This window comes from Cnephaeus nilssonii, assembly GCF_951640355.1.
Source record: "Cnephaeus nilssonii genome assembly, chromosome: 11".
NCBI lineage: Eukaryota > Metazoa > Chordata > Mammalia > Chiroptera > Vespertilionidae > Cnephaeus > Cnephaeus nilssonii.
This window is the reverse complement of record NC_137082.1, coordinates 12396385-12420069: the sequence shown is the minus strand read 5'-3', so window position 1 is coordinate 12420069 and position 23685 is coordinate 12396385. Positions and strand designations below refer to the sequence as shown.

Genomic DNA, 23685 nt, shown 5'->3' with positions numbered 1-23685 from the left:
CTTGTATATACACTGACATCACCAATATGTTTATGATTATCTACAAGTGGTAAATTTATAAGTCATTTGTTTTTCTTTTTTTGAATTAAAGAATGTGTATAGTTCATATGCATTACTTATTTTAAAAAACTCAAGTTTCCTTTTTAAAATATCTCTCTTTACCCCCCACTACCCATCTACCAGGGCACCTGGTAAATCAGGGGCAGCTTGTTTAGGTGGTAGGCCAAGTGTTTCATTTACTACTTCAAAGAAAAAGTTTTATCCTTTTTACTTCTCATTTCTGAAGCACTAGTTAAGGCCAGTCTCTGAGCCATTTCTTGAAGGTCACTGTCTCTACCTCAGCTAATCACAACTAGAGAAGGGGCAAAGAAGAGGAAACAAAGGGCACAAGTAGATTTGAACCTTACTCTTGGCAAAGCTCCTCACAGACATGAGATGAGCCCAAAAGAGCATGTCTCCTACAGCTCTGCCCACAGGCCTGAGCCAAGCACCACTGCTCTAGTAACTGACGGCAGGCACTTTCCCTTTCTGACAATAAACTGAGTACTTCCAAGGGGGGAAATGGCCTGGAAAACACTGATAATACTTAGGACTTGCGGTTCCTGAACCCTGACCATACTTTACAATTACTCCAAGAGCACATTAAAAAAAGCAAAAGACAAACCTCTGGGTCTCACCCTAGACCTACTGTATTAGAATCATATAGGTTGGGCCAAGGGGTTAAAAAAAAAAATTCCAAATGATTCTGAAGCAAACAGTATTCAGCGATCTTTCAACAACTGCTGGCTAGAAGGAACCAAGAAATACCTGTTCCATCTGACTCCAATTAGATTAGCATCAAAGTCAAGTCAAAAAATGAAGTCTCCAACATGACTCAAATTACACTAGCTTTGGTGTTTTACCAAATCTCATCACTGAGAAGCTCATCCTTTTAACCTCATCAAATCCTCCTCTTGTAAGTTACAGTCCATTCTCTTTTATTTGGTTCCAGTGGACCCTGGAAACAGATCATCTCTGTTAAAATGTGTAATTACATTGGAAGATGGAGATAAGCTGTAACAAAACAAAAAGAACTCCTCCTTCCCCTGTGTGGGAAGGAGGGGGGCAACTGAACACAATAAAGCACAGCAAGCACCCTGCCAAGGGTCATACCTATCATCACACATTTAGACCAATGTTCTATGCAAGATGTTTTTCTCTGTGAACCTGTTTCTTGAACAGGAAAAATCCAATGCTTCCCAGGGATATTTTTAGGTGGTATTTCATGCTGTGATTGAACATCATGAAATCTCAATGTTTTCTACCCAGTGAGTTTCTTCTGGACCTAGGAAGGTAAGACTATGCCTTACCAGAGATATTTACTAAGGTTCTGACCCCTCACAGTGGCATGAGTCGCTGATTTCCTAAGTCCCATATTACTATTTAGTCACAAAGAGTTAAAATACTTTTTCTATTGTGTTAGTTTTAAAACATGGCCCAAGTTCTCTGATACTCCTCTCATCCAAAAGTAGGGTTCTCAACACTGTGAAATGTACTAAAAGCCACTGAACTGTAGGCTTAAAATGATTTAAATTGTCAATTTATATTATGTGAATTTTACCTGAATTTTTAAAAAAGTATGATTCTCGTCTGGCCAGTGTGAGCGTAAACATATGAACCAGGTCACAATTCATAACACATGCGGGCTCAATCCCCCGTGGGGGACATGTGGGTGGCAGCGAGATAAATAATTCTTTCATCATTGATGTTTCTAGCTCTCTCTCTCCCTTCCTCTCTGAAATCAATAAAAATAATTTTTTAAATTAAAAAAAATTTTTTTAGGTATGATTCTCTATCTCCTCCTCTTGAATCTAGAGTCTGTGCCTGCTTGACCTGTAGAATAGGGCAGAAACGATGCTAAACAAACTGGTAATTGTTTCTATTCCGTCTTCTATGATATTCACTCTTAGAACTAAGACACCATACCGTGAAGATGTGTAAGCAGTTTTTGCACAGTTAATTAAGAGAGGAACTGAGGTCTCCGAACCCAAGCCCTCACTTAGTTCCTAGACAACAGCCAGCAATAACTTACCAGTCATGTGAAGGATTCTCCAGCCCCTGCAGAGCTGCCTCAGCCAAAGCTATGAGGAACAGATAAACTCTCCCTGCCAAACTCCGCCTAACCTGCAGATTCGTGAGCAAAATAAATGCCCATAGGTGTTTAAGCCACTAAGTTTTAAGATAGTTTGTTATGCAGCAATAGAGAACTGGTACTTGAATATAATAAAGAGTGGCTGGTCAAAAATGGCTTCAGAAAATTCTCTAACCTGGTACCGTAAATCACAGATTCTGACAAGCATAATCTTTAGCACCAAAGAATTCATTCATGCATGTTCTTCACAACTTAACTGAGTCACATTCTTTCTAACATGTTCACCCAAAACTATGCATTTGACTTCCTTGTTAAGAAATGTTTTTAAAGAGAGAAAATAGGCAAGAAAGCTACCAGGGCACAAAATCTCAAGCTATCAAGCAACAAAAAGTATGGACAGCTCTCAATGTATCTTCTTAAAAAAAGCAACTTGAGGTGAATTTTTCATACCACCCTCTTGCTCAGCCCAAAGCGTCAAGGAGTTTCAACTCTGCTCTCTCCTTACCTCCAGCCTCTCAGGCGGGGGCTCATTCTGCAGGATTCTCAGAGCTTTTGCAGCAGCATCGTGTTTTGCAGCTTGTCTTGTCTTTCCTTTCCCATTAAATTGCTGTCCTCCCACAGAGAGTTCAACTTGATAAAGTAAGGGTGGTACTGGAAATGGGTAAAAGTACCTAAAAATAAAAGGGGTGAGGGAAATTAGTCTCAGATGGATAAATCACCCATACATTCTCTGGAAAATTGCAGGTACTTCCTTCATTATGGGTCTTAATTGCATTAGTGTTTGCTTGCCAATGAGGACTCCTCATCATATATGCAGGGCAAATTTATTCAGGACTAAAACTGTCTCACAGTATTTACAAAATCTAAAGTGAATAAGCTTTGCTGAATCAGAAAACGTAACTTGCTCTACTTTCTCATATCTGAGAGTCTTACTTGCATGTCTCCAAAAGGCTGGGAATTTTTAAACAGAAGTCTTTTCAAAAGGACCCTCATTTCTGGAAATCCCAAAAGCCTGTAGCCTGGGAGAGGCCGGATTACAAACTTCAGAGTTTGTATTTTTAAAATGGTTCTGATTCCCCCCAAGTAGGGCAGGGAAATGAAGACTTCCAATTTTAATCATCTCTCTATCCACTAATGTCTTATGGCATTTTCAGTTTGAATGAGTATTGTACTATACCTATACGCCAAGGCTATTTAAAAAGCACAGAAGTTCAAATGTCAAAAAGTACCCACCAAATAATAATCAGGTAATCACTGAATGCTGAGATTCCCAGTACTGCGGGAATCATGATAAAAAGTGACTCAGTTACACAAAGCAGTTACAAGGGTGATCTTTAACCAAACTGCTTGGGGGCACACGGTGAGGAACATGCTCAGGCCCTTTCCAATGACAGAAGACAAAAGAGCATCAAGATGCATTCCCAAGATACCAACACAATGAAGACTGACTTCAACATCTGGCAGGCCAAAGATGACCAAATTATCATGAGCCCCATAATGTATAGATTTCATTATTCTGTGTGAAAGATCAGATAAATTTTCACCTGTATTTAAAACACATACATACCTTGGGGGATAAGCACCTCCTCTCATGTTGTAGTTATAGGTGGATTGCATCCGAGAATAAGGGTCAACAGGCTTATACATTGGTTTTTTTCCAAGTTTCATGCACAGTGCATTTAGCTCTACAGTAGGGGTTATGCTGTCTGCAACACAGAATTAACACAAGAACTTTTTCTTTTTTCTTTCACGAGAATGATAGTCACTAAAATAAAAAAGAATAGCATGCTTTCTATTAATTGAATTCATGATACAGTTCATGAAAGAGTCTAAGTACTTCACTGGTAGGCATCAGGTCAGGAAATCCAAGAATCTGCTGTGATCTCTAGATATTAATACACAGTTAAAGACACAAAATGTACTCTAAGGCCGCGGTCGCCAACCTTTCACACCTCACGGACCACCAGTGGTCCATGGACCACTGGATAGCAACTGCTGCTCTAAGGGCTATTAGAGGGAGCGACAATTTAACACAACATGTTATCAGTGAAAGCCACATATTTCAGTTGTCAAAAATATAACTTCCATGATTAAAAAATCCCAGATGACCCCAGCTGGTATGGATCAGTGGTTGAGCATCGCCCATGAACCAGGAGGCCATGGTTCAATTCCCGGTCAGGGTACATGCCTGGGTTGCGGGCTTGATCCCTAGTAGGGGGCATGTAGGAGGAAGCCGATCAATGATTCTCTCTCAACATTGATGTTTCTATCCCTCTCTCTGAAATCAATAAAAACATATTTTAGAAAATCCTAGGTAAGCCCTAGCGGGGTGTCTCAGTTGCTTGAAGCATCGTCCTGTACACCAATAAAGGTTACGGGTTCTATTCCCAGTTGGGGCACATACAGGAGGCAACCGATCGATGTTTCTCCCTCACATTAATATTTCTCTTTCTCTTTCTCTTTCTCTCTTCCTCTTCCTCTTCCCCTCCCTCTCCTCTCCTCTCTCCTCTCTCTCCTTCCTCCCTCTCTCTCTCTCTCTCTTAATAAAGCCTGACTGGCATGGCTCAGTGGTTGAGCATCAACCTATGAACCAGTAGGTCACAGTTCGATTCCCAGGGGTTGCGGGCTCAATCCCCAGTGGGGGGGGGGGGCTTGCTGGAGGCAGCCAATCATGATTCTCTCTCACCATTGATGTTTCTATCCTTCCCTCTCCCTTCCTCTCTGAAATCAATTTAAAAACCATATTTTAAAAGTAATAAATAAAATCAATAGAAATATATCCCTGAGCCCTGGCCAGTGTTCTCAGTGGTTAGAGCATAGGTCTGCACACTGAAGGGTCTTGGTTCAATTCCCGGTCAAGGGTACATACCTGCGTTGCAGGTTTGCTCCATGCCCCAGGTAGTTGGGAGTGTGTGGGAGGCAACGAGTCAATCTCTCTCTCTCATCAATTTCTCTCTCTCTTACCCCCCCCCCCTCCCCGCCCAACTTCCTCCCTTCCACTCTCTCTGAAAAGCAATGGAAAAAATATCCTCGGGTGAAGGTTAACAAAAACAAAACATATCCTCAGATGAGGGGAAAAAATCTTAGGTGACTGCCCAAATCATTTTATTGTTTGGGAACATTTAACCAATATAACTTTTATTTTTAAAATATATTTTTATTAATTTTGGAGAGGGAGAGGGAGAGGGAGAGGGAGAGGGAGAGGGAGAGGGAGAGGGAGAGGGAGAGGGAGAGGGAGAGGGAGAGGGAGAGGGAGAGGGAGAGGGAGAGGGAGAGGGAGAGGGAGAGGGAGAGGGAGAGGGAGAGGGAGAGGGAGATAGAAATATCAATGGTGAGAGAGAATCATTGATCGGCTGTCTCCTGCATGCCCCACACTAGGGATCGAGCCCGCAAACCGGGGATGTTCCCTAACAGGGAATTGAACTGTGACCTCCTGATTCGTAAATCGATGCTCAACCACTAAGCCAGGCCGGCCAGGCCTGATATAACTTTGGTTGTACTGATTTACTGGGTTATTGGCTTACACTTAGAAGTATGTTTATACATACTATTTTATAGAACAATGCATTTATTAAGTACTAACTGGATGCAAAGGACTGTGCTAAGCTTGAAGGACACATTCTTGCCCCAGAGGAGCTAAAAGAAAACAAAATACACTCAAAGAACTACAACACCATGTGTAATAAAGGCAGGTATAGAAACACTGAGAAGACAAGTAAATTCTATCTGGTGAAGTTAGATGAGAACCACAGATATTTCCATTCTCACTATTTATAATGGGATTTGGCGAATCAATCATGTGGCTATACTTGTTAGGAAAATGAGTTATTTTTACATACAACAGGAGCAAATATATCTTGGGTTACCTCAGAATTATCAACTTCAGAAAATACACACTATTCATTTTCCAATTTTTTTCTAAGTTCATCCAATTCATAACTCTTCAAAAAAAAAACAAACACCCACAACTTGGAAACATTAGTGTCAGTGCACAATCACATTTAAAAACTCTTACATATCAAACACAGAATAACACTAGCAATGGCAAAGTTCAGTTTAAATGCACACAAAAAGCCACTTTAAAATGCTTCTTTTGGGTATTATATAGAGGAAAACAAAAATGTCCTGATTCTGTACTATAACTGGTCTGACTAAATTTAGTGCATGAATCAAATTTGTAAGAATATTTCTGGATTTGGAAAATCAGAGGGTCACATGAATAACCAACTCATTTCTACCTAACATCAGAATTACATTTTACTTAATTCATACAGTTGCATATTAAATATAACTTGAATCATTTTGAGATCAACTCTGACCCATCACATTTATCTGCAGAAGAGAATGAATTTAAAGACACAATACCACAAAGAAATCAAAAGCAATGAGAAAAGTGGACTAAAGTCTTCCAGGATCATTCCTGCATACAAAAGGCCTAGGATAACTTCATGTACTTCAAGGGTAACTGCTAAAATAGCCATTCCTCCCACAGCCGCCAGGTCAGGGGTTCCCAACCTTTCAGCAGACACTCTTCTTTATTAGTATTTTTCTCACTTGGTTTCCTTGTTTGAAGAGATATTATCTACTGATTTGTATTTATTTTCTCATTCTTTTTAAAGATCAGGAGACATATAACTGATAATCAGGGTTTCTGATCAACATGTTATAATCACTATCAGCACACTGAGTTGAAGTGATTCTAACTAAAACCTACATTCGTGGCAATCTGTACAAACTTATCAAGGAGGAAAATGTATTTTCACTTAGCTTTTCTGAAATTTTAGTAATTATTTGGTGACAACCCCACCTCCCATGAATGCTTCTCCAGACCGTCAGGAATGGAGGGACCAGAGATTGGAAACCACTGCTTTAGAGTTGGGATAAGCATTTGCCACTGGTAGTGCAGAATCTGTGCTTTCAAAATTCAACAAGTTAGTTAAGAAATAATTCATATACATACTAAATGGGTACCTCTAGACATACTTTTGAAAGGAACCTGTCTTGGCTCATGCATAATACCTGGATTCCTTCCTTCGCTACGAAAAGGGCGGACTATGGGTTTAGGAAATTTTGTTCCTTCCAAAGCTTTGGCAGCAGCTGTGTGTTGGGCTTTTTTAATACTAGTTCCTTCAGCTTCCCAGCGCTGATCTCCAAGTGTTAGCTGTACTGTAAACACCTACAAATGAAAATTGTGAGCTCTCAATTCATGAAACCTGCTATTAGTTGTAATGTCATTTGGACCTTGAATATATTTTATGTCATTGTTTAAAAGGCCTGGTCATTATATTGGTAATTTATCTCATCACCACCTTTTTTGGTTTTTATAAACACAAAAAGATATATATATATATCTTTCCATATATATATATAAAATAGCACTCCATGAAAAAAACTATGCTTTAAAAGATGGGGGTACGTACAGACATTGTAAAATGTTTTCTTATATATTAAAATATTAGATACATTATTTGGAAATCATCCAAATAGATATTGTCTTCCAATTACTTCTCATGGAAGAAATTTAGCAAACTTGATTTAGATACATTACAGCAACTCATATAAAATTAAGGTATTTGTTTTGATGTTGTAATGTGTTTGTGGACTCTTGCCTGAAAACACAACCCCAGTAGGACAAAACTTGAATAAATTTGGGAATGTCAGCCAGGTTCTAAAATGCTGCCTTTCACTTTCCTAAGATTGCACTATTCAGACACTGCCTCCACTTTCTCGAAGAAAATCAGATCTACAACAAGCAGAGCTAAAAAAATGTTTCCGAATTCAATTTTAAGGAGGCATACAAAACAGCTAATTTCGTTCTCAACAAATGGCCTCTTTTTTAAGTATAAAGGTAACTGCACTCCACTCTTAAAATTAGGTTATGTCAATGCTATCAGTATTGAGTTAATACTGTCAGAAATGATGACCCATCCGAGCACTGTGATTCATTAATTTTGGTGTGCAACTGCAGAATAACCTAAGAAGCATGGTAAAATACACACCCCGAGAGATTTCCAATTAATAACATGAGGGACAACTGAACATGTCTAATTTAAATGAGTTCCAAAGTGATCATGATGCACTCAAAAGTGAGACTCACTACTTTGGAGCTTTATTCTCCTGATTTTATCACTGAATATAACTTTATTTCATTTAAAATAATTTATATGAGAAATGTTGACTTCAGTATGTCTAGGTCATTTCAGTATGGTGCATAAAGGGAGGGGGGCGACTTGCCTTCATAGCTGATTTTTCTTATAGGTCTTAACTTTAGGATTCCCTCAGTGCACAGCTTCCACTAAAGGGGAAAAATGAAAGACTCCTTCATCCCCCTTGAAACATGGGGCTTCCTGGATTTATGCTGCATTTCACAAGGTTAGTTATTTAAGCACCAATAGCATGAACACAAACCCCTGGCTGGCCTGTGGAGTCTGAGCAGAAGCCTGCAATGCTGTGCAAGCCCTGGGTCATGATCGTGATTCTTTCATGGAAAGGCACTGATGGGGAAATGCTAAAAAACAAAATTAAGCGTTAATTCCATTAACAGTTTTGCCTTTCACCAGAACCTTACTCATCCAGTGCTGTTGTCACTCTGTTGCCTTCTGTGTGGAGGGTGGTTGCGAGTTAGAATCTTAGTTTTTATAAAATTAAGTGTACACCAGACCTCTGACTTTTTAAATATTATAACAGTCAACTAGGAGGGAATAACTCTTCCTCTTTGAATGAGTTGTAAGTTTAAAAAAAGTGCAGTTATAGATTGACCACACAGCCAAATTACTTAAGAGTATCAAAGTTCAAGTAAGAAAGTACATATTTTAAAAATATCAAAATAGTAAATAAAGGGAATCTCAAAGTTAACGTCTGCAAAAAAAAAAAAAAAAAAAAATCCTGTAGAAGAAACAGAACAGTTATAGAAAATGACTAATTGCCTGCTGAAAGTAACTTTTCAAAATATGCTTTAGAATAATGTTAAAACTAGCTTCATGTGAGTGGAAAATCTGTTTTTCTTAAATGCATAATTTTTAAATAATAATAGCTACCATTTCTCAAGCATTTACTAAGTGCCAGGCATTGTGCTCCATACTTTTATCATATTCTCTCATTTAGTTTTTACAATAGACCTATTTGGTAGGTATTATTATTCCCATTTTACAGATGAGGAAACTGAGGTTCAAAAAAAGTAGTAACTTGCTCAAGTTCACAAAACTAGTAAGAAGCTAGGATTCAAACCCAATTCTGTCTGACTCCAAAGGCCATTTACCTAACCTATGCTATGGTTCCTAATTATGATAGTGGTTGGTGTTACTTTTAGTCAAATGAAAAGAAAACTTGTTATTATTTAAGGCTCCAGGTTTGCATGTCAACAAAAATGAGACATAAAGAGACAATTCATTAAAACTAGGATCAGAAACAGGAGGCTGAATTCCTTATCTCTCATACTGTAACTTCTCATACTATATCCTTTCATACTACACTGGCAACAGATAAAGCTAGATATGCAAACATTTAAGTTCCAAGATCTGCATTAGCAAGAATATTAAACAAGCTTAAAAAACTGAATTCCTGAACAAATAGTAAACATTTACATTACAGTCATTTTTCATTCTCTAAGATAAGGGGAATGACAAGGATAACTGACACCAGAGACAATCCAAAAATACTCACTTTGAGACCGATTCCTACCTCTCATCTTCAAACTTTTTACCTGATGGCTAATAAGTGGCAAAACTGATTTTCAGTTCACCCCTCTCCCTGCCCAGTCTAAGGTACTCTTGTAAATAAGCAGGAAAGAAGCCAGAGGTAGGCCGTAGCCAGGATGGCCGAGAGCCTGGAAAACTCACAGGAAATCATTTGCAGGTGGTTGAGAATATACTAATTGGAGCTTTAAAAGCAAAATGTTCTAAACAGAAGTATATCTTTTATTTGACCCATTCTACAAGGATGAAAAAAGAATCAACTTGCCAAAATCTGTATCTTTTCAATCTCTTTAAGACAACCACAGTAGTTTGAAAATACGTATTTTGAATCACAGCACCACTCGCAACAGTATAAAAAAAGAGAGAAAACATTCCTGGTGGGTTATAAATGCACAAGCAGTATGAACAATATTTACCTTACAGTGAGCTGGACCTTGCTCACGCAAAAGCTTATACTCAGGCTGAATCTTGTTGAAACGGGCTAACTCATTCACAAGACACATTGGGGTTTTCTCTTTGGGGTGTGCCATGCTAGAAGGAACTGAAAAATAACGTAAGAGCATTGAAGTCAAGTACATAGACTGCTGCTCTCCTATGGATATGAAAAAGAGGGAAAACAAACTAAAGGTCTGAGGATTTAGAGCGGCAGTAATGCAAAACTGCAAACCACAGTGGGGGCACGTGCCTGAAGACAGCTGGGAACTTTTCTGAACCAGTTGAGTCCAGCTCACCTGGGAGAGGGTGTCTTCAAAAGAAAGAGAGTAAGAAGTCAGGGGAATAACTAAACCATGGCAGGCAAGCAAGATCTGAAATCAGATGAAGCACTGCTATTACAACTAACCAAGAGAGTAACATGGAGGTCTTCTGAGCAGACATATACTGGTTACGGCAACAGCTGTCAGCTGTATTCTAATCGTAATTTCACAACACGCAACATGCCAACACCATTTCTCAAACAATAACTGTCATTTTCCACACACTTAACTTCTCATTCCAGGGTGTCCCCTAAGTCTGATCTCCAGAGGCTGCCATCCTCAGACCTTAGCTATTTTTGAAAATTATATTATGTTAAATAAAATGGCCTCAGTGGGCAGGAGTTTTACAAAGTCAATAGAATGTAGATATAAGACACATTAGAAGAAAAAGCAATACATCAAAGAGAACTGAAGTAGTTGGTGCCATTGCCTTTTAAGCCGGACTCAAATGGCAAATGTGGGTAAAACTGAATCTCTAGGATTATGACAAGTCAAGAATGCTATCTGGTGAGCCAGTCAAACGATGTCTAGAGCTATGCAGCTCAGAGTGGGACAAGCTAATACTCTAAGAATAGATTTACAAAGTAAAGGAAATAAAACAATGAAATGCAAAGGAAATTATCAGGTGTAAGGGATAGAAAGGCACTTGTTACAAGGTGACTCTGCATGGAGACAACCATGCTCACACTCCATTTAATTGGTTTTGCCACTTTAGGAAGTGAGAGGGAGAATATTGTTTTCAGTTGTTTTTTTTATTCAGGTGTTTCAAGTCTTTTCTAATCAATGAGCACATTTTTAGTTTCCTAATAATCAAATTTCAGTGCCTCTAAACTTATTTCCTTTTTATAAATCTCTGCTTCTTCGTTCAATCTCTAATTGATCCTCACTAGGATTTCTAAACTACCTCTGGAATCTCAACTTAAATTTATTTAAAATAAAAATTAACAAATGCAAATGCACTCTTCTGTTTGACAGTAAAGCTGAGTGCCCCCTTGCTTGGGATAAATTCTTAGAGACATACAAAAAGGGGGCTTACAAGAGTTCTTTGTCAGTTCTGGGAAATAATTTTAAAAGCAGAATTTTCCCATACAACAATGACTATCCAAAGTGGAATTTACTGTTCAATTCTCTCTGCCAGCCACCACTTTATAACAGACTAGACATTATAATTTAGTTTTCAATTCTCTTTTTTTACACTTTGAAATGGTCTGTCAACCAAGGCCTCCATTCAATCCAATGCACAACCAAGTGTTTTATATCTGAGATAAAAAAGCTTGGGCAGTAATATTTTCTTCTGCTTATTGAAGGTAAATATGAGAGCTCCCTAGCTCTGCAATCTACTTAGATCAAAAATACAGGCTCAGAACACATTTGAAACAGAAGACACTTGGATTCATACGCTTGCTTACCTGCAGCTGCAATGGTGGGTGTAATAGATGCAGAGGGTAAAGCAGAGTATTGAATAGGTCTACCTGCATTTTCAGAGGGCAGAGAGCTAGTAGTAGAAGGAATACTCATCAAAGGCTGTGAGAGAAGAGACTGGTTCTTGTTCAGTATTTGGCTCCCTGAGAGAGCAGCAGATGGGTTCTGAACTTGCACTTGAACTTGAGACATGGTCACTTTCAACAAAAGTGAACAACTGCAGGTAAACAGCTTTCAGTGCAGGTTAATTCAGTGCTATGAAGTCTAAAGTTCTACCTAAAAGTTGTAAGGGAAAGAAAATAAAAAGGTAAATTATAGAGGAGATATGTAATTGCCAATGTTCAGTCAAAACTGGTGTCACCTTCTCAAGCATGAAAATAGCCCAATTTAGCATGTAGCTATGACCATGTATTAGAACTGTTACTCCTTGGTATACAAGAAGGTTCCTGGTTTTGTGACTTTCTCAGTGTTTTTAAATTACTTACAATACCCTTATGCTCTGCATGTTCATTTTATGAAGAAAATCAATAGGGTATTATAATATTTATTGGTGACTATTAAGAATTACAAATTGCAGCTTATATTAAAAAATATAAAAATGTTAAAATATGGAGAGGTTTTTCCATACTATATGGGATATGGTAAAAGTTTCTGGCCTCAAAATTCTAGGAAGCTGAAAGCAATCTGGGTTCTAACACCATTAATAGGTGAATGTAAATACTGCTTCCATTTAAGGGCAACGTGCTCAGATTGGCACCTTTAGAGCTTTCCTTTAAGTTGACTGAAGAGAAGAATTTCTCTTTTGCTGTTTCTTTTTATGATGATAAAAGATCAATTTGTTTTCCTAAGAGTTTTGTTTTGAGATGGTCTCAGTTACAGACCCCAAAGAAAACTGTTGCACTCACATCAATGCTTGATCCTGAGAAATCTGAATAGCAGAGAACATTCTATTGATTTGTACAACTAAAAGCAAAAATAGAGAAGATGAAGAAGAGAGGAGCAGATTTCAGACTGGCAATTTTACTGCTGTGGCTGGTAAAGCCTCCTGGGGAAGCAGAGGAGATTGTTGACTGTATCTTCTAAGCTCCAAAGGCATTCTTTCTAAATACACTGATTTCTCCACAAGTCCAAAATAAGGACAGTTCTGCTCATTTTCATGACCATCATTCAAAAAGCTGAAAATACTGAAGGCAAATGTACTAAAAAAAAATAACCAGTAGCAACAAAGAACAGAAAGCAGAAACCAGCAAATGAGTTTTATTACAGAGTAATTGTTCATCACTTTAATTTTTTCAAAAGTCTCAAAAATGATTTTTAAAGAAAGCTAGACCTCTAGAAAGAGATGAATGACCAGAACAATTAAGTTACTTGAGGATTCCTGACATATTCTCTCTTGCTGAGAGCAAAAAAGGACTACAAACCTCAACCAAACCAAACCAAATCCAAAAACCTCAACTACAATATGACTTTGGATCACAGAGGCATAAACAGTGCCCTATTCAACAAAATTGTCCAATATTGCAGTTGTTTCTTTTGTTTACTTTTGGAATCAGAACCAAATAGCAGTTCCACTGAGGATCATAATGATCTTAGCAGACAAGCTGCCAGTATCAAGAAACAAGTCCAGAACCATTGTTTCATTGTTTTTATTTCCTTCAGCTGCCAAAATATATTTCTCTCTCAATCTTCCTCCTCCCTCTCTTATTCACCTTCCTCCTCTCCCTCTCCTTCTAAACTCTGTCTTGAGGGCATTTTTCTACCAAAAAAAAAAAAAAAAAAAAAGTCACTTATAGTATACTTACAACACTTCATGACACCAACTACAGGCCAAAAAGTAGCCAAAAGGCCATAGCTGGTTTGGCTCAGTGGATAGAGTGTCAGCCCGCAGACTGAAGGGTCCTGGGTTCGATTCCAATCAAGGGCACATGCCCAGTAGGGTGCATGCAGAAGGCAGCTGACCAAGTCTCATCATTGACTAGAGGCCCGGTGCACGGATTCCGGTGCACGGATTTGTGTACCAGTGGGGTCCCTCAGCCTGGCCTGCGCCCTCTCGCAATATGGGACCCGTCGAGAGATGCAGAAGCGCACAAAGTGGCAGGTGGCCAGGGAGGAGCCCGAGCCCAAGCTGAGCGCCACTCCCGCTCATCCTGGCCCCACTGTGACTGCCACACACTGCCTGGAGGCGAAGCAGGAGAGGCTCACACCACTGCAGCTGCGCTGGCCAGCGTGAGCCTGGCTTCTGGAGCCTGTAGGTCAGCTAAGCGGCTCTCCAGTTGTGGGAGCGCACTGACCACCAGGGGGAAGCTCCTGCACTTCAGTGCTTAGGGTTTTATATATATAAATGTTTCTACTTCTCTCTCCCTCTCCCTTCCTCTCTGAAATCAATAAAAAAATATATATTTTTAAAAAGTAGCCAAAAGCAAGTGTTTGCTTCAGAGTCTACCCATACCCCAGAAGGAGCAATCCAACTCGGCTCTCCAACTCTGCTCTTGGTAACTCCTGAGAGTCTGAGACTTGAATGAATAACTTAAATTTAGAAAGGGAGGGGCCCAAAGGGATCTATTTTGGCGAATGCTATCTACAGCAGGCCCACTGCCAGCATTTCCATCACAGACAAAAATAAACAGATTTTCTAGAAGTTGAGAAAGGGAACAAACAAGCTTTTTAAGTAAGACTGTCCCTAATTGTTAACATCAAGTTCACCTGAAGTTATGTCTTTATAACAACTGGTTGAAAACAAGTAGTTCAAAACATAATAAAAAAATAATTACTCTCCTAATAAGTAAAACTTTACAAATTTTTAACTTCCAACACTAAAATCCAACAAACATTACTCATTTGCTAATAAATTTTTAGTCATTTGCTAATTTAACACTTCTATGTGTCTTCAGGCCTGAAAAGAGAATCTAAAGCAGTGGTTCTAAAGTGGGGGTAATTGTGTTCCCCAAAGACATGTGACAGTATCTGGAGACATTATTTGGATGTAACAACTGGGGGACGCGGGGACCTACTGGTATCTAGTGGGTAGAGGGGTCAAGGATGTTGTTTCAAGTATACATATACTAATCCACAAAATAAAATCGTACACTAATATAACAAGTAGCTTATATATTTTCTAATACAGAAAAAGAAAATCCCCTTTTCACCTCAAAGGCTCTAAAAAACTGATGCTAATATTTTACCCAAACAAATGCTCCTCTCCTAAAGAGAAGCTTGGCAGCTATCATAGTTATAAATGAGGAAAAATATATTGTTTACCCACATAATTCAAAGAACAAATAAGGCTTTTGACTACTGCTGTTTATATAGTTCACAGCAGCCTTCAGGGGAATTGTGGAATTTTGGATATATTACGTCTGTATAAATTTAGAAAATTTGGTGCTCAACAGTACTCTGTCCTGAAGATTAAATCCTTAACTGAAAACTTGTTTTTTCTTTTTAACCTATCTTTAAGGATTGTTTTCCACCATATAGATTAGGGACTCAAGAGATTAAAATACTTTGTTGGAGTTTTCTTATAGAACATTGGTATTTTACACACAGTAAAATTAGGTTGAAAAATTTGAAACACAAAGACTCTTCAGTTTTTTCCAGCGCTGAAAACACCTTTGACTGTTAAGCCTGTGTTATGCTATTTCCCTGCCTCCAGCACAGATGAGGGACTTGGTCTTTTCCTATACGAAGAGTTTTAGACACCAACTCAGGAAAACACGTTTATTTTATTCTCAAATCCAGAATTTACAAAGCATGTATCAGCACTATACCACAAAGAGGGGTGATATAACAGAATTATGGGTACGTCTTTTGAAAAGACTCCTAATTCCAAGCCTCCCCTCCTTGGCCCTGTCCCCTGCCCAACCCCTCCTGGGTCCTAACTTTGGCTTGGTGATACAGAAATCTTTTCATAAAAACAGAGTCTCACCTTGGCTGGCAGCTTCCATTTTACAAGTGCCAAGTACTTTTTAATGGGTTGTGGGAAGAGGAACAGGAGCACATTAAACATTACAATAGCATTTTAAAAATAATACATGATGTGCTAAAAAGTGATCAGGCACAAAATGCATATTCTTCACTAAGCAGTGAATCTACCAAGACTAGGCCATACTGAGTACAATGTGAATGATTTAATACACAAGGCAGACCCTTCTAGAAACAGTTTACAGAACTAACTACAATAATGGTTAGTCTTATTCACTCTCAACTAACATTGTTAAATCATTGTGGTATGACATAACTGCTTTAACAAATATAGAAAAACATCGTTTTTAATATCTAATTTTTAACTGGATTAACTTATAATTTATAATGAAGTATCTGTACTTTTGTGTCATCAACATATCATTGGCCATTATAATAAGTGATGTCTCCGAACAAGATGTGTTTAAAAAGAAAAAAGGAAAGAAGTCATCCTAATTCTAGACAAGATTTTAAAATAGCCACAAACATTTCACTAAATATCTCCCCATTGAACTTCTTTATTAAATCTTGAGTGGTATGGAAACACAGATACAAAAGAGTACTCCAGTTCCTTGCCATGATAAAGCACTTGCAGTATCAATAGCAACTTTAGGATATATTTATTCAATATTCAACAGAACTTTATTAAGCATCTACTACACGTGAACCCTTATATGTTAGATTGTACATTCTCCAGTGATAGAATCAATTGGTTAAAGTTTTCCTCAACGATACAAAAGAGATCTTTTTTAAAAATATGTTTTTATTGATTTCAGAGAGGAAGGGAGAGGGAGAAAGAGATAGAAACATCAATAATGAGAGAGAATCATTGCAGAAGAGATCTTTAAGCAGCCAACTGTAAATCTATTCATCTGTTCTCTTTAATTTTTGAGAGGCTCCATTCTCAGAGAAACTTTGTAAACAACATGGAAAAGTTAAGGAAGAAACCACTTTTCCTACAATGACCTTGAAATATGCCTAAAATACCTAAAAGTATATTTCCAAGATACTTTTCTGATACATCTTTCTAGTTGTAATGTGCTTGTATGTTTTCTGCAAGTAAACTTACTCCCAACTTTACCCCCCACCAGCACCTGCCATTCCCTGTCCCTGGAAAACAGCAATTCATTGACTCCAATAATTATCCAAATATCTCCAGACAGGGCACCCACAAGTATAGAAACAAGACAATCACTATCATCATAAAAAAATCATTTCCAAAGAGACAATGTCAAGCAAATAATGTCCAATAGCAGGCCCTTATGTCAAATCACAATACTAAAAGGTTCTTTAAAAGAAATATGAGCAAACTACTTAAAAGAAAGAGAGAGAGAAAAATAAAAAAGACCATTATATACTTAGTACTCAAGCGGAAGACACAGGAAAAGTAACCCTGACGAGACACAATCACCTACACGACAATAAAATCAGCCAAAAATAATGCCTGGAAATAATCCAGGCTGTTCAAGACCTTTGCATCCAATACAAGTGACTGAATGTGGTCCCTGTCTTACAGTTGGCCCAATGTCAACTGGGCAAGGGAGGATTTTCTTTCCACACAAATGTAACCATTGGGTGGTCCATTTAAAGAAACACTTCCTAAAAGAGAATTCATTATTAAATGTTCATCCCAGAAAAACCATCACACCATACTGTGTACTAAAGAAAAAAAAATTACCTCTGCAACCTAACAAGCTGCAAATCTTAGTTTCTTTTTTAGCTCTAAAACCTTATCAAGCTCCCCTCTCTTCCCTAGATAAATTCTTAAATTAAACTCAAACACATTATTTTTATAAACTGGAGGTCTTTTTAAAATCTAAACTTATAAAAACATAGAAAATTGCTTTAAACCAACCAAAATGAGTATCTATAATATGCTAGAGATTTTTAAGAAGTACCTTGTGACATATCCTCCTATATAATAAAGAGATAATATGCAAATTGACCATCATGCCTTCGCACAAGATGGCCACCCCCACGTGGTCACAAGATGACCGCCCCCATGTGGTCATAAGATGGCCACGCCCATGTTGTCACAAGATGGCTACCAGGGGAGCGCACTTAGGGGCGACCAGGCCAGTAGGGGAGGTCAGTTAGGGGTGACCAGGCCTGCAGGGGAGGGCAGTTGGGGGCAACCAGGCCAGCAGGGGAGGCAGTTGGGGGCACCAGGCCTACAGGAGTGGGCAGTTGGGGAGACCAGGCTGGCAGGGGAGGGCAGTTGGGGGCGATAAGGCAGGCAGGGGAGCAGTTAGGCGTCGATCAGGTTGGCAGGGGAATGGTTAGGGGGTGATCAGGCAGGCAGAAGCGGTTAGGGCAGTGGTCAGCAAACTCATTAGTCAACAGAGCCAAATATCAACAATACAACGATTGAAATTTCTTTTGAGATCCAAATTTTTTAAACTTAAACTTCTTCTAACGCCACTTCTTCAAAATAGACTCACTCAGGCCATAACATTTTGTGGAAGAGCCACATGTGGTTTGCAAGCCGCAGTTTGCCGACCACGGGGTTAGGGGCAATCAGGCAGGCAGGCAGGCGAGTGGTTGGGAGCCAGCAGTCCCGGATTGTGAGAGGGATGTGCAGCTGCCAGTTTAGGCCCTATCCCTGTGGGGTCCCAGATTGGAGAGGGTGCAGGCTGTGGCATCAGGCCTAAACTGGCAGCCGGACATCCCCTAAGGGGTCCCAGATTGGAGAGGGTGCAGGCTGTGGCATCAGGCCTAAACTGGCAGCCGGACATCCCCTAAGGGGTCCCAGATTGGAGAGGGTGCAGGCTGGGCTGAGGGACACACACACACCCAGTGCATGAATTTCGTGCACCGGGCCTCTAGTTCTCAAATAAGGGGCTTGGTTCAACATAATATTTAACTGGCTTTTCCTTTTAGAAAAGGAAAATTGTAGTCTGTAACCAAGTGCCATCTACCCAGAAAAAAACATTACTGCATTTACCATCATCTTCATGCAAAACAGACCAGTGACAAGAAGCAGTTTCTAAGAAAACAGCCTTGCTGCTAAGTAGCAACCAACAATTTTATTTATTTATTTATTTACTTATTTATTTTAAAATTTTATATTAAGATATTATATGTGTACATAGCTTACCATTGTCCCCCCATCCCACTCCCATACATGCCCTCACCACCCAGAGTTTTGTGTCCACTGGTTATGCTTATATGCGTGCATACAAGTCCTTCGGTTGATCTCTTATCTCCCCCACCTCTCCCTAAGCTTCCCCTGTAATTTGAAAGTCTGTTTGTTGCTTTACTGTCTCTGTATCTATCTTTTTGTTCATCAGTTTATAAATGAGTGAGATCATGTGGTATTTTTCTTTCATTGACTGGCTTATTTCACTTAGCATAATGTTCTCCAATTCCATCCAGGTTGCTGCAAATGATGAGAATTCCTTCTTTCTTATGGCAGCAGAGTATTCCATTATGTAGATGTACCACAGTTTTCTGATCCAGTCATCTGCTGACGGGCACCTAGGCTGTTTCCAAATCTTAGCTATTGTAAATTGTGCTGCTATGAACATAGGGGTGCATATATCCTTTCTGATTGGTGTTTCTAGTTTCTTCGGATATATTCCCAGGAGTGGGATTATTGGGTCAAATGGGAGTTCCATTTTCAGTTTTTTGAGGAAAATCCATACTGTTCTCCACAGTGGCTGCACCAGTCTACATTCCCACCAGCAGTGCGGGAGGGTTCCTTTTTCTCTGCATCCTCGCCAACACTTGTCGTTTGTTGATTTGTTGATGATAGCCATTCTGACAGGTGTGAGATGGTACCACATTGTCGTTTTGATTTGCATGTTTTCTCGTGTCTCTTGGCCTTCCTTCTGTCTTCTTTTGAAAAGATTCTATTTAGGTCCGTTGCCCATTTTTTTATTTGGATCATTTATCTTCCTTTTATTAAGTTGCATAAGCTGCCTGTAGATGTTGGAGATTAAACCTTTATCAGTTATAGCATTTGCAAATATGTTCTCCCACAGAGTGGGCTTTCTTGTTGTTTTGTTGATGGTTTCTTTTGCTGTAAAACAGCTTTTTATTTTGATGTAGTCCCATTTGTTAATTTTCTCTTTAGCTTCCATTGCCCTAGGGGCAGTGTCAGTGAAGAAGTTCTTGTGGCTTATGTCTGAGATTTTGTTGTCTGTGGATTCCTCTAGTATTTTTATGGTTTCCCGTCTTATGTTTAAGTCCTGTATCCATTTTGAGATTTTTTTTGTGTGTGTATGGTGTAAGTTGGTGATCTAGTTTCATTTTTTTGCATGTATCTGTCCAATTTTCACAACACCATTTATTGAAGAGACTGTCTTGACTCCATTGTATGTTCATGCCTCCTTTGTCAAATATTGATAATAGTGGTTTGGGTCGATATCTGGATTCTCTATTATGTTCCATTGATCTATATGTCTGTTCTTGTGCCAGTGCCATGCTGTTTTGAGAACAGTGGCTTTGTAATACAGCTTGAGGTCTGGTATTGAGATCCCTCCTACTTTATTCTTCTTTCTCGGGATTGCTGTGGCTATTCAGAGTCTTTTTTTATTCCAGATGAATTTTTGGAGAGTTCTTTCTAGGTCTGTGAAATATGCTGTAGGTATTTTAATGGGGAGTGCATTGAATCTGTAGATTGCTTTGGGTAGTATGGACATTTTAATGATGTTGATTCTACCAATCCATGAACATGGTATGTTCTTCCATCTGTTTACGTCTTCCTCTATCTCTTTTTTGAGTGTCCTGTAGTTTTCCGTATATAGGTCTTTTACCTCCTTAGTTAAGTTTATTCCTAGGTATCTTAGTTTTTTTGGTGTGATGGTAAATGTGATTGCTTTTTTAGTCTCTCTTTCTGTAAGTTCACTATTGGTGTATAGAAATGCCATAGATTTCTTGGCGTTAATTTTGTATCCCGCTACATTGCCGAATTCATTTATTAACTCTATTAGTTTTTTGATGGAGTCTTTTGGGTTTTTTATGTACAATATCATGTCATCTGCAAATAAGGACAGCTTTACTTCTTCTTTTCCAATTTGGATGCTTCTTATTTCTTCTTCTTGTCTAATTGCAATAGCTAATACTTCCAGTACTATGTCAAACAGGAGTGGTGAGAGTGGGCGTCCCTATCTTGTTCCTGTTCTTAGGGGAAATGGTTTTAGTTTTTGCCCATTGAGTACAATGTTTGCTGTAGGTTTATCATATATAGCTTTTATTATGTTGAGGTATGATCCTTCTATTCCCACCTTGTTGAGAGTTTTAATCAAGAAAGGGTGTTGGATTTTGTCAAATGCTTTTTCTGCATCAATTGATATGACTATGTGATTTTTATCTCTCAGTTTGTTTATGTGATGTATCACGTTTATTGATTTGCGGATATTGTACCATCCTTGCATTCCTGGGATAAATCCTACTTGGTCATGGTGTATGATCTTTCTGATGTACTGCTAGAGCCGATTTGCTAGAATTTTGTTGAGGATTTTGGCATCTATGTTCATGAGGGATACTGGTCTGTAATTCTCTTTCATTGTGTTGTCTTTATCTGGTTTTGGTATTAGGGTGATGCTGGCTTCATAGAAGGAGCTTGGAAGTGTTCCTTCCTCTTGAATTTTTTAGAATAGTCTGAGGAGGATAGGTTTTAGTTCTTCCTTGAATGTTTGGTAAAACTCTCCTGTGAAGCCATCAGGCCCCGGGCTTTTGTTTGCCGGAAGCTTTTTGATGACTGCTTCAATTTCTTCCATAGTTACTGGCCTGTTGAGCTGTTTAGATTCTTCCTGATTGAGTTTTGGAAGGTTATATTTTTCTAGGAATATGTCCATTTCCTCCAGGTTGTCCAGTTTGTTGGAATAGAGTTGTTCGTAGTGTTTTGTAACAATACTTTGTATTTTGGCGGGGTCTGTTGTTATTTCACCTCTTTCATTTCTGATTTTATTTATTTGGGTCCTCTCTCTTTGCTTCTTGGTGAGCCTGGCTAGAGGTTCATCAATCTTGTTTATCCTTTCAAAGAACCAGCTCTTGGTTTTGTTGATCTTTTGTATTGTTTCTTTCATCTCTATGTCGTTTATCTCCGCTCTAATCTTTATTATTTCCTTCCTTCTGCTTACACTGGGCTTTTCTTGTTGCTCTCTCTCTAACTCTTTGAGTTGTAGGGTTAGGTAATTTATTACCATTGTTTCTTGATTTTTGCAGTAGGCTTGTAGAGCTATGAACTTCCCTCTCAGGACTGCTTTCACTGTGTCCCATAGATTTTGGATTGTTGTGTTTTCATTGTCATTTGTTGCCATGATGTTTTGTATTTCTTCCTTGATGTCTCTGGTAACCCAGTCATTGTTTACTAGCATGCTGTTTAATCTCCATGTGTTTGATTTCTTTGGATTGTTTTTATTGTAGTTGATTTCCAGTTTTATGCTGCTGTGATCTGAGAAGATGCTTGATACGATCTCTATCTTCTTGAATTTGGAGAGACTTTGCCTATGTCCTAACATATGGTATATCTTTGAAAATGACCCATGTGCACTTGAGAAGAATGTATATTCTGTGGCTTTGGGATGAAATGTTCTGAAGATGTCGATTAATTCCATCTGGTCTAGTGAGCCATTTAGGATTGATGTTTCTTTGCTGATTTTTTGTTTAGAGGATTTGTCCAATGGTGATAGTGGGGTATTGAAGTCTCCTACTATGATTGTATTGCTGTCAATCTCTCCTTTGATATCTTCCAGGAGTTTTTTATGTATTTTGATTCTCCTGTATTGGGTGCATATACGTTTACCAGTTATTTCTTCTTGTTGGATTGCTCCCTTTAGTATTATGAAGTGGCCTTCGTTATCTCTTGTTATGTCCTTCACTTTGAGATCTAATTTGTCAGATATAAGTATTGCTACCCCCGCTTTTTTTTTCATTTCCATTCGCCTGGAAAACCTTTTTCCATCCCTTCACTCTCAGTCTGTATGTGTCTTTTTTTCTGAGGTGGGTTTCCTGTAGACAGCAGATATACGGGTTTTGTTTTCTTATCCAATCTGTTACCCTTTTGATTGGGGCATTCAATCAATTTACATTTAAATTGACTATTGATAGGTACTTATTTGTCGCCATTTTTATTCTATACCCCTGTGTTCCTTCTTTGCTTCCTATTTCTTTCATTTTTTTTTTTACAGCAGACCCTTTAGCATTTCTTGCATTGCTGGTTTGGTGGTGATAAATTCCCTTAGTCCTTTTTTTATCTGTGAAGCTCCTGATTTCACCTTCAATTTTGATTGATAGCCTTGCTGGGTACAGTATTCTTGGATTGAGACCCTTCCTTTGCATGACTTTGTATATTTCATTCCATTCCCTTCTGGCCTGATGAGTTTCTGTTGAGAAATCAGTTGTTAGTCTGATGGGGGTTCCTTTGTATGTAACTTTCTGTCTCTCTCTGGCCGCTTTTAAGATTATTATTTTGTCGTTGGTGTTTGCCAATTTAATTATAATGTGCCTTGGCGTCAGTCTTTTGGGGTTCATTTTGCTTGGGTTTCTGTGAGCTTCTTGGATTTGTGTGGGTTTTTTCTTTCCTATATCAGGGAAGTTTTCTGTCATTATTTCTTCAAACAGGTTTTCTATTCCTTGCTCAGTTTCCTTTCCTTCTGGAACCCCTATTATTTTAATGTTGTTTTGTTTCGTATTGTCCCAAAGTTCCCTTAGGCTCTCCTCCTGCTTTCTAATTTTTTTTTCTAGAATCTGTTCTAGTTGGGTATTTTTTTCCACCTTG

The 23685-nt window shown here is 38.7% G+C and overlaps 1 protein-coding gene across 9 annotated transcripts in view; it reads right to left on the bottom strand.

Moving 5' to 3' along the window:
* STAU1 (staufen double-stranded RNA binding protein 1) overlaps nt 1-23685 on the bottom strand; it is a 78349-nt gene that overhangs the window by 34787 nt on the left and 19877 nt on the right. For 2 of the 9 annotated variants that reach the window (XM_079784878.1, XM_079784879.1), the window contains 2 exons: nt 3699-3837; nt 2637-2802 (listed from right to left, as the gene is read on the bottom strand). In XM_079784878.1, the coding sequence (XP_079641004.1) occupies nt 2637-2802; nt 3699-3799 (267 nt within the window). In that variant the 5' untranslated portion in view covers nt 3800-3837. Of the gene's footprint in view, nt 1-2636; nt 2803-3698; nt 3897-7150; nt 7308-10241; nt 10367-11989; nt 12279-23685 lie in introns of those variants that run through there. The other 7 variants (XM_079784883.1, XM_079784876.1, XM_079784882.1 and 4 more) reach the window with 7 other exon arrangements.